Source organism: Spea bombifrons, chromosome 9 (genome assembly GCF_027358695.1).
Source record: "Spea bombifrons isolate aSpeBom1 chromosome 9, aSpeBom1.2.pri, whole genome shotgun sequence".
Classification (NCBI taxonomy): Eukaryota; Metazoa; Chordata; class Amphibia; order Anura; family Pelobatidae; genus Spea; species Spea bombifrons.
In genome coordinates, this window is record NC_071095.1 from 11,345,742 (window position 1) to 11,361,443 (window position 15,702).

General features: G+C 47.2%; 2 protein-coding genes across 2 annotated transcripts in view; both read left to right on the plus strand.

The window, feature by feature from the left end:
• GON7 (GON7 subunit of KEOPS complex) overlaps positions 1 to 15,702 on the plus strand; it is a 118,842-nt gene that overhangs the window by 26,953 nt on the left and 76,187 nt on the right. The gene's annotated exons all lie outside the window — the stretch shown is intronic.
• The window catches only part of ITPK1 (inositol-tetrakisphosphate 1-kinase), a 36,090-nt gene that overhangs the window by 15,035 nt on the left and 5,353 nt on the right, over positions 1 to 15,702 (plus strand). The window contains exons 4-5 of the mRNA XM_053474732.1: positions 1,381 to 1,506; positions 3,095 to 3,212. Coding sequence (XP_053330707.1) covers positions 1,381 to 1,506; positions 3,095 to 3,212 — 244 coding nt within the window. The remainder of the gene's footprint in view (positions 1 to 1,380; positions 1,507 to 3,094; positions 3,213 to 15,702) is intronic.

A 15,702-nucleotide genomic window follows, 5' to 3' on the forward strand; every position in this document is an offset into this window, starting at 1 on the left:
GTTTTAATTATAGCAAATTATAATAACATTTTCCCAAATCCAATTTCTATACGCTAAATAATATATGCAGTAATAAATGTAAAGCAAGAGAGCAGCCTTCTTATCCGCATAATTATTCCTCCCCGTTATCACCCCCCTTGTTGTTAAGTTGCTGATACATATTCCATAGCGCTGTACAATGGGTAAACAGGACATGACAAGTAGTATACATCGTAACAATTCGGCTTCTAGAAACAGCAGGTGAGGCGGGCAGGCCTTGCTCCCAAGAGCTTACAGTCTAGGTATGAGAGTTTTTTTGTCACTTTTAGCCGCGTATTTAAGCATTCATGAAGAAACGTTTTAAATTCGGTGTCGTAACAATTACACTGCTTGATAGCGAGACACTCGGAGTTGAAAGGCTTAACTATACACACACACACACTCGCACTCACACTCAGCCCTAATAGGTCCGAGTGTGCGTGGGTCCTCGGCTGCGGGCGTTCTGGGGGAAGATGCCAGGCAGCGCTCGGATCCCAGGGAAATGCGCTGATCTCTGGGCTGTTAGTGTTGGAACGCGCGCATAAATCAGGATCTCAGTGTTTAAAGACTGGGCTCTCGTTCAATCGCTTTCATTCCATGAAAATAAACAGCTCTGTGTATTCATGAGTGCGTTTCAAAGCCCCTCTGCCAGCTGGGAAACAAACCCCCCCCCTACGCCCCACTAAAAATGGGTTTTTACATTTTACTTTATCCCACGGTTCAAACATCCCTTTTAATGCATTTACACATTATATATATATATATATATATATATAAATGTGTGTGTGTTCTGGTAAACAAAAGAATGCCTAAGTCTTAGTCACCCAGAGGGACCTTCTGACTAGTTCATGTTTATGGAGAAAGGACTTCATTAGCATAAGTGGAATTTCATTCGCTTTCCCGTAATCCGTTCGCGTTTTGAAATGTAACCGGAATGTCACGTGACCGGATATACCGGCGACCTATAGGATGGCAGATAAAGGAAGATTATCGAGAAAAAAACCCAAAGCAAACAAAGTGTTAAACGACAGGATTGTAACTTAAAGGTCAAATAAAAATGTTTATTTTTCCACGGGACTCGTTTGTCAAAACGTTGTCTTAAGTTTGTTGTTTCTTTCTTTTTTTATTTTTAAACACTTTCCGGTTCGCGCATGATCCTGACCTTTAAAGGGATTCTCCATCGTGTTCTCTTAAATACAGATCGTAGCGGAGTGGATCCGGGTACAGAGAGGAAGTCGGCAGAATTCTATATATATTATAATGTATTATATTATACGATAATTCTAATATATTTGGCACTTTTTTTCTTCTTCTTCTTGTAAAATGACGATGTCTTCACGCAAAGTATCCGATTCGTTTCAGCTCGATCTGGCCAAACCCATCGAAGATCAGGGTCCGCTGGACGTGATCATCCACAAGCTGACGGACGTCATTCTGGAAGCCGATCAGAACGACGACGAATCGGTGCAGATCGTACAGAGATTTCAGGTAGGAGAGCGTCTCTTAAACATGCGCGTACTCCGCAGACAGCACGGGGATGTGACCAGCCTCGCCGGATCACTGTGCCCGGGGGGGGGGGATTATATAAATCATATCATTTTTGGTATTTACCAGGAGTGACAATTCTAACGCTGCATTTAGTTAAAAATATAAATAAATGCCAGTTTCAGCAGCGATGGTGGAACTGCAGCGTTAATAATTTTTTGATTATTGGCTCACTTGCTGGATTTGCAGTCCGTTCTTGTATTATTTTGCTGGTACAGAGGGGGTTAATAAGTAGTCCGATCTATAATGTCTTTAGAGCAGACCCCCCCCATGTTTAATACCCTCACTGTATTACCCTCTACCACTTCTGCTGGGAGGCGGTCCTACTTACCTACCACCCTCTCAGTAAAGTAAAACTTCCTTCCGTTCCATCTCAGCCTCTGATCCTCTAGTGCTGGATTCCGGTCTCTTGTTGTAACTTCCCTCCTCCTTTGGAATAAATAAATGTCATTTTATTAAATCCCTTTATGTATTTAAATGTCTCCATCGCATCTCCTCTCTCCCTCCCATCCGCTCCTGTTGCTACCGGTTACGGCCCCAAACCGTTCACACCGGACGCTCCGATCTCCTGTTAATCCCACTTTACTCCGCGATACAAACAAAGGAATTGTAACCTCTGACATTTTGTAACATTGATGCAAAGTGTCCCGTGATTTGCATTGTGTTCCTGGTTATTTCGCGTTTACAAACCCCACAGCATCGCCAGCAAGCCACCCCGTCATTAACGCCTAATGGCAATGCTAGCCCCCCCAACCTGGGTTGATTATTCCAACCCCCCCCCGCGTGCACTACTACTTTTGAAGGTGGAGCGAGGGTGAATGAATGATCGTGGGGAGGGATTCAGAAGGATCCGGTTTAGGGATCTGCCTCTGTATAGTAACAAAGTGTCTCATTTATATGAAATAAAACAAGAATATATAATCCACTCTGCTCTAATTACAAAGCAGGGCGTGCATTGACAGTGCGGACATCGTTAGGGGCTCCCCTCGATACAGTTACTGAGAGGGTGGTATATACATGGAGCAGTCTCCCAGCAGAAGTGGTAGAGGGTAATACAGTGAGGGTATTAAACATGCATGGGATAGACATACGGCTCCTGAATCTAAGACGAGACCAACGACTGATTAAGGTTTGAGTCTTTACAGCAGGAGAAACGGGCGACTAGACGGGGGCCGGATGGGGCCGATCTGCCGGCGGGGGGGGGGTTCTGGAACGTGCAGTAAATCTCACTCTCGCTCCAAGCAGGTTAAACGATTGCTGAGCTTTAGAAAAAGGGATTTGCCGGGAAAATAATAGTCGGAACATTTTCATTAAGCGTTCCGGCTTGGCGGATTTGTGTTTTGCGCGGGGGGGGGCAGCTCAGGGCCATGCGGGGGCCGCCGGGGCCTGATTTCCACTGCGCGGTTCATGTAACTTCATAACATGCATGGTCCTCTAGATTGTAAGCTCCTTTGATCAGGGCCTTCCTTACCAGATGCCCCCCCCCTCTTTTTTTTGCTTCTGTTTCTTATTGGTAATCTTCCGGTTACAGGATTACATTGAAGCCCACCCTGAGACCATCATCCTTGACCCCTTACCTGCTATTAGAACTCTGCTCGACCGTTTCAAGTCTTATGAACTCATCCGGAGGATCGAGTCCTGTATGCAAGGTAAGCTGCCAGCAGCCCCGAGCTTCCAAACCCAGTCCTGGGGATCCGGATCGTCTGAGCCGATGTTCCGAGTCCCCTAAATGCAGAAGTTAGAGCGCCGCGGACCTCGCCGTCCATTGCAATAGTCCCCAGAGAAAGAAACAATTGGGGTGAAATTACAGGGGGCCGTAGCAGGGACCCCCAGAAATGTATTATTTAGGAGGAGTTTGTTGTTGCTGTTTGGGTTCCGTAGTTTGGACGAAGCTCACCCCGCACAAACCGAAAAGGATTAGTGACCCCCCCCCGATCTTATTGTTCCTTTCAGGGAGGCAGCAAAACCCCAGGGTATGGGGGGTTGGGGGGGGCATCCAGAATAAGCAGTGATTTAAAAAAAAAAAAAAAGCTTATTTTTGATCATTTCCGGGCTCCGCATCCCGAATCACCATAAACATAATGAGCCTTTCAAACGCTCTTATTGTAAGCCGAGTGCCGCTTCCTCACGCCCTGAGACGACCCGATTACATTGTATCGCCCTTAGAGCGCTAAACACTCGCCCTGACTCTCGCTAAGGCTTCTCAACCCCAAGTGAGCCCTCTTTGGGGGCTGCCAGACTATTATAGGGGGTCCGGTCGGGCCGCGGCTCCCTTTAAGGTGATGCAGCCCAGCACATAAACTGTTAAAAATACCCTTTCATTAGAAAGCCTCATTCTTATTCCTATCCCGCACAGAGCGCTCTCTTAACTCTTTAAACGACGGACTGCTCTCCTTAGAGCAGGGGCGTCCAACCTGCGGCCCTCCAGCTGCTGCAGGACTACATCTCCCATAATGCTCTTTCAGCTAAGGGGCTGGCTGAGGAGGATGGGAGATGTAGTCCTGCAGCAGCTGGAGGGCCGCAGGTTGGACGCCCCTGCCTTGGAGGGAGCGCTACGGAACACCGGCATTGTGGGACCCCGGGAGCTCAGTCCTCCCCAGGAAACGGCAGACCCTGCCCTGTGACTTCCCGCGAGACCCCCGCGGGGGCCGCTGTATTAGAGACGCGTGATGGGAGGCTTTGTGTGAACGTGCTGGGGGTGTAGTAGAGCTCCGGAGGTAGGGATCGCATCCGAGAATTAAACTGCCGGACTCAGCGGGATCAGAAGAATGGCTGGACGGGGGATGGTCATATCCACGCAGACAGACCAGGCGGGGGCCGAAAGGGGCCGATCTGCCGGCAGGTTCTGGGTTTCAAAGGAGATTTTTCTTATAGCTTCCGACTGGAGGAATGTCGCCCGTCCGCCCCCCCCGGCGTGGAGCCTCTGTGTGCAGTATACACAGCGCTCGACACGTTCTAGGCAGAATAACGTAACATGGCTTTGTTTAGGATGGAGACTCCTCACACCTGACCCGCCGCTCGCCAACGCAATCCTGTCTTTGGCCGGCGCTGGCCCACGCGGGCCGGATCTGGTGACTTTAGAAAGCAGCCGCCTCGGGAGGGACCTTAAAGTTCAAAATTCTCTATGTCAACATAACCGGCATTGAGTTAAACGTTACCGCCGTGTGCTAACCTTCAAAACTATTACTTACACAGTGCTAACAATCCCATCAGCGCTTCGTACAGTCCCTACATTCCAAGGGTCTGTCGGAGTCTGCGCTCTCCCTTTGTGCGTTCTCACGAATAAGATCCGAGCGGCATTTAAATTGCCGGCAAAATGTTATTTATTGGAAATGTAATAATTTCATCATATTAACTATATATATATATACCCTCCGGTATAAAAGTTTGGGGTCACTTAGAAATCTCCAATGGCCCTTTATCACTCCCATCACTCCTGTGTTCCAATGGCCCTTTATCACTCCCATCACTCCTGTGTTCCAATGGCCCTTTATCACTCCCATCACTCCTGTGTTCCAATGGCCCTTTATCACTCCCATCACTCCTGCGTTCCAATGGCCCTTTATCACTCCCATCACTCCTGCGTTCCAATGGCCCTTTATCACTCCCATCACTCCTGCGTTCCAGTGGCCCTTTATCACTCCCATCACTCCTGTGTTCCAATGGCCCTTTATCACTCCCATCACTCCTGTGTTCCAGTGGCCCTTTATCACTCCCATCACTCATGGGTTCCAATGGCCCTTTATCACTCCCATCACTCCTGCGTTCCAATGGCCCTTTATCACTCCCATCACTCCTGTGTTCCAGTGGCCCTTTATCACTCCCATCACTCCTGTGTTCCAATGGCCCTTTATCACTCCCATCACTCCTGTGTTCCAATGGCCCTTTATCACTCCCATCACTCCTGTGTTCCAATGGCCCTTTATCACTCCCATCACTCCTGCGTTCCAATGGCCCTTTATCACTCCCATCACTCCTGCGTTCCAATGGCCCTTTATCACTCCCATCACTCCTGCGTTCCAGTGGCCCTTTATCACTCCCATCACTCCTGCGTTCCAGTGGCCCTTTATCACTCCCATCACTCCTGTGTTCCAATGGCCCTTTATCACTCCCATCACTCCTGTGTTCCAGTGGCCCTTTATCACTCCCATCACTCCTGGGTTCCAATGGCCCTTTATCACTCCCATCACTCCTGGGTCCCAATGGCCCTTTATCACTCCCATCACGCCTGCGTTCCAATGGCCCTTTATCACTCCCATCACTCCTGCGTTCCAGTGGCCCTTTATCACTCCCATCACTCCTGCGTTCCAGTGGCCCTTTATCACTCCCATCACTCCTGTGTTCCAATGGCCCTTTATCACTCCCATCACTCCTGTGTTCCAATGGCCCTTTATCACTCCCATCACTCCTGTGTTCCAGTGGCCCTTTATCACTCCCATCACTCCTGGGTTCCAATGGCCCTTTATCACTCCCATCACTCCTGGGTCCCAATGGCCCTTTATCACTCCCATCACTCCTGCGTTCCAATGGCCCTTTATCACTCCCATCACTCCTGCGTTCCAATGGCCCTTTATCACTCCCATCACTCCTGTGTTCCAGTGGCCCTTTATCACTCCCATCACTCCTGTGTTCCAGTGGCCCTTTATCACTCCCATCACTCCTGTGTTCCAATGGCACGTTGTGTTAGCTGATCCAGGTTTAAGTTTAAAAGGCTAATTGATGGTTAGAAATTTCCATGAAAACAGCTCAGTGACCCCAAACTTTTACACAGTAGTGTGTGTATAATACGTGTGTGTGTGTGTGTATATATATATATTGTGTGTGTGTGTATATATGTGTGTGTGTGTGTATATATATGTGTGTGTTTGTGTATATGTGTGTGTGTGTTTGTATATATATATATTGTGTGTGTGTGTTTATATATATATGTATGTGTGTGTATAATATATATATATGTGTGTGTGTGTGTGTATATATATATATATATATATAATCTTCTTTATTTTTGTCATGTTAGTTTGATTTTGTGCATAGCTCATAGGCTGGCGTTGTGCTGGATCGCTCCTGCGCCACATTATGTGTGCTGTGCGTGTTAATAAGCGTGTGCTGTGCGTGTTAATAAGCGTGTCTTCCCGTGGTTGCATTTGGGGTGAACGGCTTCCCTAACCGGAAAACCAGGCAGGACGTTAAATAAATGCGATCTCATCTGTCTGCTTGTAATCAGCCTAAAACCCCAGACCCTGCCGGCAGATCGGCCCCATCCGGCCCCTCTAGTCAAACATAAAAGTGTATGAGGCTGGTCGTGGAAGGATGCCTGTGAGGGACAAACCTATTATTTCAGCACATGTTTTATAATAATAATTCTAATACAATGAATGAATGTTTGATAGAAATAATAATAATGCCTTTTAACTAACGATGCGCCAGGGCTTGGTAACGGGGCCGGTTCACCATCGCATCATACTTTTGATTTATTGTTTTGTCCGTGGCAGTCGGTGTAAATAGTAGTGATAAACCCCCCAGCTCGTACTGGAAACAGACCCCGGATTCCGCTCCCAGCCCCCCTATTACATACAATCAGCCCTCTCTCCGACGCCGGCCCCTGGGCTCCTGCAGATAAAAACCGGGCCCCTGCACCGCCATTGCCGTGCGAGCTGCGGAATAACCACGGATAGTGAGCCGGCAGCACTTCTCGCCGCGTAGATCGCTGCTGAGGGCGACGGATGGCGGATAGAAAGATTTTTAGTAATAAACCCAAATTATATCGAGCCAAGTGCCCTGCATTCCACAGAACAGTCCTGATTTTGGCACAATGTCGCGCTGAGCTAAAGGACACCGAATCCCGCGCTCCCGATTCCCTTCCCCGCCTTGACCCGATGTATTTCTCGTTTTATTATTTCTTTACGTTTGTATTGGTAATGCTGTTAGGGGCCGTGTTGTGGCGGCGGCGGGGCCCCGGGCTCTGCGTCTGCCGGTTATATTTAAGTAAGAAAGTTCTATAGCTGGAGGGTGACGGCGTTTCGGAACCGGCTTTGTGGTTCTAACTCCCTGCCAATTACCCCGCGTGCGAATTCCCAACAAGAACATCTCGGATGCTGCTAATTACAGGGATTTGTGAACATTTTTAGCTATAATTCTAGAGAACACCCGGTCTGCACCGACACCTTTTGTCTTTTGGAAGTGAAAATGATGTCCGATATACCCAGCCGTTCAAAAGTTTGGGATTACTGAGCTCTTTCCATGGAAACCAAGGAAACTTCTGGCTGTAACATAATTGCAAAAGGGTTTTCTAATCATCAATTATCCTTTTAAACTTAAACTTGGATCAGCGAACACAACGTGCCATTGGGACACAGGAGTGATGGGAGTGATAAAGGGCCATTGGAACACAGGAGTGATGGGAGTGATAAAGGGCCATTGGAACACAGGAGTGATGGGAGTGATAAAGGGCCATTGGAACACAGGAGTGATGGGAGTGATAAAGGGCCATTGGAACCCAGGAGTGATGGGAGTGATAAAGGGCCATTGGAACACAGGAGTGATGGGAGTGATAAAGGGCCATTGGAGCACAGGAGTGATGGGAGTGATAAAGGGCCATAGGAACACAGGAGTGATGGGAGTGATAAAGGGCCATTGGAACACAGGAGTGATGGGAGTGATAAAGGGCCGTCGGAACACAGGAGTGATGGGAGTGATAAAGGGCCATTGGAACACAGGAGTGATGGGAGTGATAAAGGGCCATTGGAACACAGGAGTGATGGGAGTGATAAAGGGCCATTGGAACACAGGAGTGATGGGAGTGATGAAGGGCCATTGGAACCCAGGAGTGATGGGAGTGATAAAGGGCCATTGGAACACAGGAGTGATGGGAGTGATAAAGGGCCATTGGAACACAGGAGTGATGGGAGTGATAAAGGGCCATTGGGACACAGGAGTGATGGGAGTGATAAAGGGCCTCTGTACGCCTATGAAGAGATTCCATTAAAATCTGCTGTTTCTGGCTACAATAGTCATTTATAACATTAACCCCATCTGCGCTGGGTTTCTCATCCATTTCATGTTATTTTAATGGACAAAATTTTCTTTTCTTTCAATACCCAATATCTAAGTGACTCCTAACTTTTGAACAGCAGCGTGTAGGATGAGAATGAGACAAAGTAAAGACTAAAGACAAATAATCACCCATACGAGAGAAGGGGCTTTATTACCAATATTCAGAAACTATACATAGGATTTTACTGTTGACGCTGAGTGTCCAAGAGGGCCGTTCCCAAGTGTTTCTCAATACCTGGGGCTTTTACAGTTTACAGAAAACCAGAGCTGGCCGGGTAGATAAGGGTTTGATGATATAGATAGATAGATAGATAGATAGATATATTGTAATGGAATGTGACCTAAATAATAAATTAGATTCAAGAACAACGTGAATTGTAGTTGGAACTCTTTCTGGATCGGTCCGGATAGAAGATTCTGTAAAGCTAAGTCTTTGCCGTGCTAAGAAAAGCCGTTGCGATCTTTGTGATCCGGATAAACCGGAGTCTCCGAGCGCCGCTCTCGGGGGACCTTTTAGCGCAAAACATTTGAAGGAGCCGAACCATAACAAAGTATCTCGGTTTATCTTTCTTGGGGAATAGAACGAGACGGGGATCAGATAATTTCCAAAAAAACAAAGAGGATAAAGTAAACTGAACTCGAGAGATTTTGGAACAAAGCCGCGTTAGACAGTACGGTGTATAAATGTATATTTTTCTACGTGTATATATTTAAAAGGTAATGTCCCTTTAAGGCTTGGGGGAAAGATTACGGGGGCCAAATAAAATAAATAGAACTGGGATATTTATAGTGAATTAAGTTCTACGTATGGGGGAGCGGGGGGGGCGCCGATCCTTTTAAACAGAAACATTGTGACGCCGTCAAAGGCTTGCAAAAACATATTAACCGTTCGTTTGATCATAACTGGATAATTCTTAACCCTTTAAATGCCAGAGGCTTGAACTTCTCCCTTTGCTGGGTCCCATTTTTTTCACGTTAAAAAAAGATTATTTGTGGTCCCCTGACGACGTGTTTCCGTACAAATGATCCTTACGGGGTAAAATGCGTCTGGGGGGGCAGTGAAACGCGCCAGCGCTAGGGCATCGCCGTCTGTTAATGCCACGACCTCCTCTGCCGGGGAGCCGGAGCCGCTCGCTTTATGGAGGTTTTACGAGGTGTGAAAAAAATGCCAGAAATTGGAATTAAAGGGACTTGAAAAGTCGTTAAACCGAGCAGATGGGCTTTAGAGTGCAGAGCTGTCTCGTAAATGCTGGAGTTATGCATACAGAGAGTGTCAGCGCATGCAGTGTTGTGACAGCTTGTACTGCGCTCCGGTATAAGAGAGAGCGTCCTTTAACGTTTTTACCACCCACAGCTTTTTAAACACTTAAGCCCTTCAGAGTCGGATATATTTTCGGTTAATGTTTCTTAATCCGTTCTGCTTCCCTGGCCCTTCTGGCAAACAAAGGGTCAGTGCCACAAATTTTATTTAAAATAATAAATATATAAATACAAGCGAAAATAAATAAATAATAAATTATATAAATACAAGCGAAAATAAATAATAAATTGTATAAATACAAGCGAAAATCTTTTTCTTAGTAGGTTGATATTTTCTCAAATTAAATATTTTTGCCCCAAGCGTAGCGGCCCCTCAGTAATGTTTTATACTCGGCACAACTTTACTATTGACCCCCCCCCCATAACTGCCCCATCCGAGCCACTGTTGCCTCTCACTACCCTGACCTGTGGAGTGCAGCAGTCAGAGGGTTAATAGCAGATGGCAGTCACATGATCTCCGGTTACTCTCTGGCCATTCATATCTCTTCTCATGGGGGGGGGGCAGAATTTTAATCATTCACTGGGCAATTAATAAATATCAAATAATATCACAGATTTTAGATTGTAAACTCACGTGCAGGGCCCCCAGGGGCCACCATTCTTCCTAGGAGCCTTGTATGAGTGCCGTAAGGCTGCATTGTAAGCTCACAGGTAGAGGGTCCTTAACTCTTGATGTGCCTGTACCTGTAAAGGTATTATGCTGTCTATTAACCACCCCCATAGTTAAATGGTACTGCGCTGCGGAATATGTTGGAGCTTAATACATATTATATCGTTAGAATAATTATTATATTATATGAATACATTGTTGCAAATTCTTCCCGTCCCCCCCCAAGCATCGGCAACGCGTTGCGGCAGAGCAGGAGTTAACGCGATGGGACCCGCCGGCATCAGACGGAGGAGATGCGACAGGCTGCGACTTGCAGGGATTCTGGGAAATGCGGCCCCCGTGGCCCAAATTCTAAACACGCACGGAGGGGGCGGGACTTACCTTCTGAACCTGTGAATATGCCAGTCCCATTAACCCCTTCACTGCCAGAAACATTGGTCTATACACTGCAGTAGAGGCATAGAGGGTGGAAGACAGGAGGATAATGCGAGTACATTCTTTGCAGAAAGGGTAGTAGATACATAGAATAGAATGCCTGCAGGTGGAGTACAGGTGTGGGAATGATAGAAGTAAGAGTTACTTAAAATAAAGCGGGTTGGTTCTTTCCTGATGTCACTATTTGGGTGCAGCCTTATGAGCAGGTCGCTGTTTGCCTTTATTTATATAGCGCCAACAGATACCATAGCGCTGTTAAGTAAAAATGTCAGAAAAAATTACAAATAACGTTAAAATTGACAGTAAGATTCAATAAAGTTACAGAAGGAGACGAGAGCCCTGGTCCCGGGAGCTTGCACTCTATACCCCCTGAGCGCATTATAAAGACCCTTTATCTTTACCGACGGCTTCTTCGCCTTTTATGATCTTGTTTATGTCAGGACTCGTTTTGTGGTTAAATGTTCTGCGTTTTCTAACCGCGTTATACATTCTTTCTGGTGTTTTTACATAAAAAGTATCGGGTGTTGCTTCTTACCCTGAAAATAAAAGCTGAGAAGAGATACATTGTTTGCCCGAAACATCCTCCCTGTATCCACTGCAGAAAAACAAAGCATCTTCACTCATTTAATAAGACAAATAACAGAAAAAGGGGGCGAGAAGGGGATGAAGGGAGAGAAGGGGATGAGGGGAGAGAAGGGGATGAAGGGAGATAAGGTAGAGAGGAGAGGAGAGAAGGGGATGAGGGGAGAGAAGAGAGAGAAGAGGATGAGGGGAGAGAAGAGAGAAAGGGATGGAGAGAGAGAGAGAGAAGGGGATGGAGGAAGAAGGGAGAGAAGAGAGAGAAAGGGATGGGGGAGAGAAGGGGATGACTAGAGAGGAGGGGAGAGAAGGGGATGAGGGGAGAGAAGAGAGAGAAGAGGATGAGGGGAGAGAAGGGGATGGAGAGAGAGAGAGAGAAGGGGACGGAGAGAGAAGAGAGAGAAGGGGATGGGGGAGAGAAGGGGATGACGGGAGAGAAGGTAGAGAGGAGGGGAGAGAAGGGGACGGAGAGAGAAGAGAGAGAAGGGGATGGGGGGAGAGAAGGGGATGGGGGGAGAGAAGGGGATGGGGGGAGAGAAGGGGATGGGGGGAGAGAAGGGGATGGGGGGAGAGACGGGGATGGGGGGAGAGAAGGGGATGGGGGGAGAGAAGGGGATGGGGGGAGAGACGGGGATGGGGGGAGAGACGTTTAAACCCAAAGGACAGGAGTGAAGTTTATTCCAAAGGAGGAGAAAAGTTACAAGAGAGCGGAACCTAACACTAGAGGGTCAGAGGCTGAGATGGAACGGAAGGAAGTTTTACTTTACTGAGATGGTGGTAGATAAGTGGAACAGCCTCCCAGCAGAGGTGGTAGAGGGTAGTACAGCGAGGGTATTAAACATGCATGGGATAGACATACGGCTCCTGAATCTAAGACGAGACCAACGACTGATTAAGGTTTGAGTCGTTACAGCTGCAGGGGAGTTGGGTAAATAAGATGCTGGGTGGTATTATTTCCTGTGATGTCATCGCTTTCTGTGCTGAATCATCTTTCCAAAACTATTTTTAGGAAACCTTTACAGATAAAGCGGCTGACAGCTGAGCGCAGGATTCTTGATGCTCCGTATTGTGTAATAAATATGTTTGTGGTAGGAAAATCCCCATCCTCGGGGCGTGCGTTTCTACAACCTGCCTCATTAGGAGCGATGCACGCGCATGTACAGAAATCAGTGCCGGCCCGCTGCTCTGGGAGCGAAACGCGCAGTCAGGGTGACCTAGATACCCGCTGCACTAAAATCATTATTGCCCAGCGGCGCTCTTCTCACGAGTTTCCTTAATTAAAACGTACCTTTAAAAAGCAGATGCACGCAGAGGCCTACAAACCTACAGTCTGTCTGCAGATCGGCCCAATTCGGCCCGTCTGATCTGCCCGAAACAGTCGTTAGTCTCGTCTTAGATTCAGGAGCCATATGTTTATCCCATGCATGTTCCCCCACTTTATTACCCTCTACCACTTCTTCTGAGAGGCTGCTCCACTTATCCACCACCTTCTCTGTAGGAAGCTCATTAGCAGCCAGCAGCTTCTGTGATTCCCAGACCTACAGGTTGGTTCTGTTTGTTGTTAGAAGTGCATTTGCGGCGTCCGTTTCCAGGGGAGAAATTGGGATTTTTTTTGGTAAAAAGATATAGCAAAGCTGTGTTTTGTTGATTGGATTCTAAGATGTGATTCCTGCTGTTTGCAGTAGGTGGCAGTATTACACAGAAGGGGGGGTCCAATGGAAACCTCTGTATAAAACGCTGTATACAGTAATATAACCCCCCAGCGCTGTATACAGTAATAGAACCCCCCAGCGCTGTATACAGTAATATAACCCCCCAGCGCTGTATACAGTAATTTAACACCCAGCGCTGTATACAGTAATATATCCCCAGCGCTGTATACAGTAATATAACCCCCAGCGCTGTATACAGTAATATAACCCCCCAGCGCTGTATACAGTAATATAACCCCCCAGCGCTGTATACAGTAATATAATCCCCAGCGCTGTATACAGTAATAACCCCCCAGCGCTGTATACAGTAATATAACCCCCAGCGCTGTTTACAGTAATACAACCCCCCAGCGCTGTATACAGTAATATAACCCCCCAGCGCTGTATACAGTAATATAACCCCCAGCGCTGTATACAGTAATATAACCCCCAGCGCTGTATACAGTAATATAACCCCCAGCACTGTATACAGTAATATAACCCCCCAGCGCTGTATACAGTAATATAACCCCCAACGCTGTATACAGTAATATAACCCCCCAACGCTGTATGCAGTAATATAACCCCCAGCACTGTATACAGTAATATAACCCCCCAGCGCTGTATACAGTAATATAACCCCCCAGCGCTGTATACAGTAATATAACCCCCAGCGCTGTATACAGTAATAAACCCCCAGCGCTGTATACAGTAATATAACCCCCAGCACTGTATACAGTAATATAACCCCCCAGCGCTGTATACAGTAATATAACCCCCAACGCTGTATACAGTAATATAACCCCCCAACGCTGTATGCAGTAATATAACCCCCAGCACTGTATACAGTAATATAAACCCCCAGCGCTGTATACAGTAATATAACCCCCAGCGCTGTATACAGTAATATAACCCCCCAGCGCTGTATACAGTAATATAACCCCCAGTGCTGTATACAGTAATATAACCCCCAGCGCTGTATACAGTAATATACCCCCCAGCGCTGTATACAGTAATATAACCCCCCAGCGCTGTATACAGTAATATAACCCCCAGCGCTGTATACAGGAATATAACCCCCAGTGCTGTATACAGTAATATAACCCCCCCCAGCGCTGTATACAGTAATATAACCCCCCAGCGCTGTATACAGTAATATAACCCCCAGCGCTGTATACAGTAATACCCCCCAGCGCTGTATACAGTAATACCCCCCAGCGCTGTATACAGTAATACCCCCCAGCGCTGTATACAGTAATATAACCCCCCAGTGCTGTATACAGTAATATAACCCCCCAGCGCTGTATACAGTAATAGGTGTCTTTGTCAGTGTGTTTTGCTCTCGCTTGATGTCGGAGGTTGTAAATTATACATTACACGAGACCTTTTAGGGATAATCTCTTTCGCGAGACAGCAGAGCCTCCTGAGTGAGAGATTCATGGAGCGGAGTGTTTGTTGGGAAGGAGTTGGCTGTTGTGTGAGGATCGCAGCGATTTGTTTATCGGAGCGCTTGATGCCTTTTACAGGAACCGTCCGGCGGGCAGGAGACATAAACATGTAACGCGCGCTCTGCCGGATATCATAAACACGTCAGTGCGATGCATTCGAGGGCTTCCCTCACCGTACAAGGAACGCCAGGAGCACGGTGTGTTTGGCCAACCATTGTCTGGTCGCTAAGGCATTAAATGTAGGACTTGTTTGGTTATCGGTCATTTTTATTCCTCGTGACTCCCGTTACTTCTGGTTCTTCTGGTTGGGATTCTCCATCTGTACCCAACCAGCAGCACCTGCTAACAGACCAAGAACCAACCCCGGCTCCACATTCATAAGAAGGGCTGACCTAGCCGTAGTAGCCCAGGAGCCAGCGGAGTCTCTCTGTGACATTGATACATTTATCGGGCAAGCCTTGGGACCTCAGAGGTTTCTTCTTCAAGGTTCCATCCCAAGAAGACTCCTCTGAGGTCCTGAAAAGCTTTTGTAACTTAATGTTGGCCCAACTGCAACGGAAGATTCCTATCGTGGACCACCCAGAGAGATCTTTCCAGGGGGTCCTCAGAATGGTTCGAAGGGTGACACAAGGATGTTCCTTAACTGGACAAACGCCAAAGAGAAAAGGGAAATACCGATCTCGTGTTATGTTCTCCCCATCGCTCTGTTAATATGTAGCCATGCCTGTGACATCCGATGGTGGTCCTTCAAAGTGTTTTAAAGTTTCCTGGCGCAAATATTTGAGAACCGCCTTATTATCACGTCGTTGGGTTTATGTGGAGAGATTGGGACGTTGGGACATGTCTGCTTTATTGGGTATCCATTGTACAGGGCTCTGCTCTCCTGTTGTGTCTTGGCTTACTGTACCACCATTTTGGTTGCGTGTTCATCGCACGACGCTTCAGAACATGTTGGTGGTTTTAGGAGTGATCTCTTTCCACCGAAGCCCCCCGTTTCCAGCCC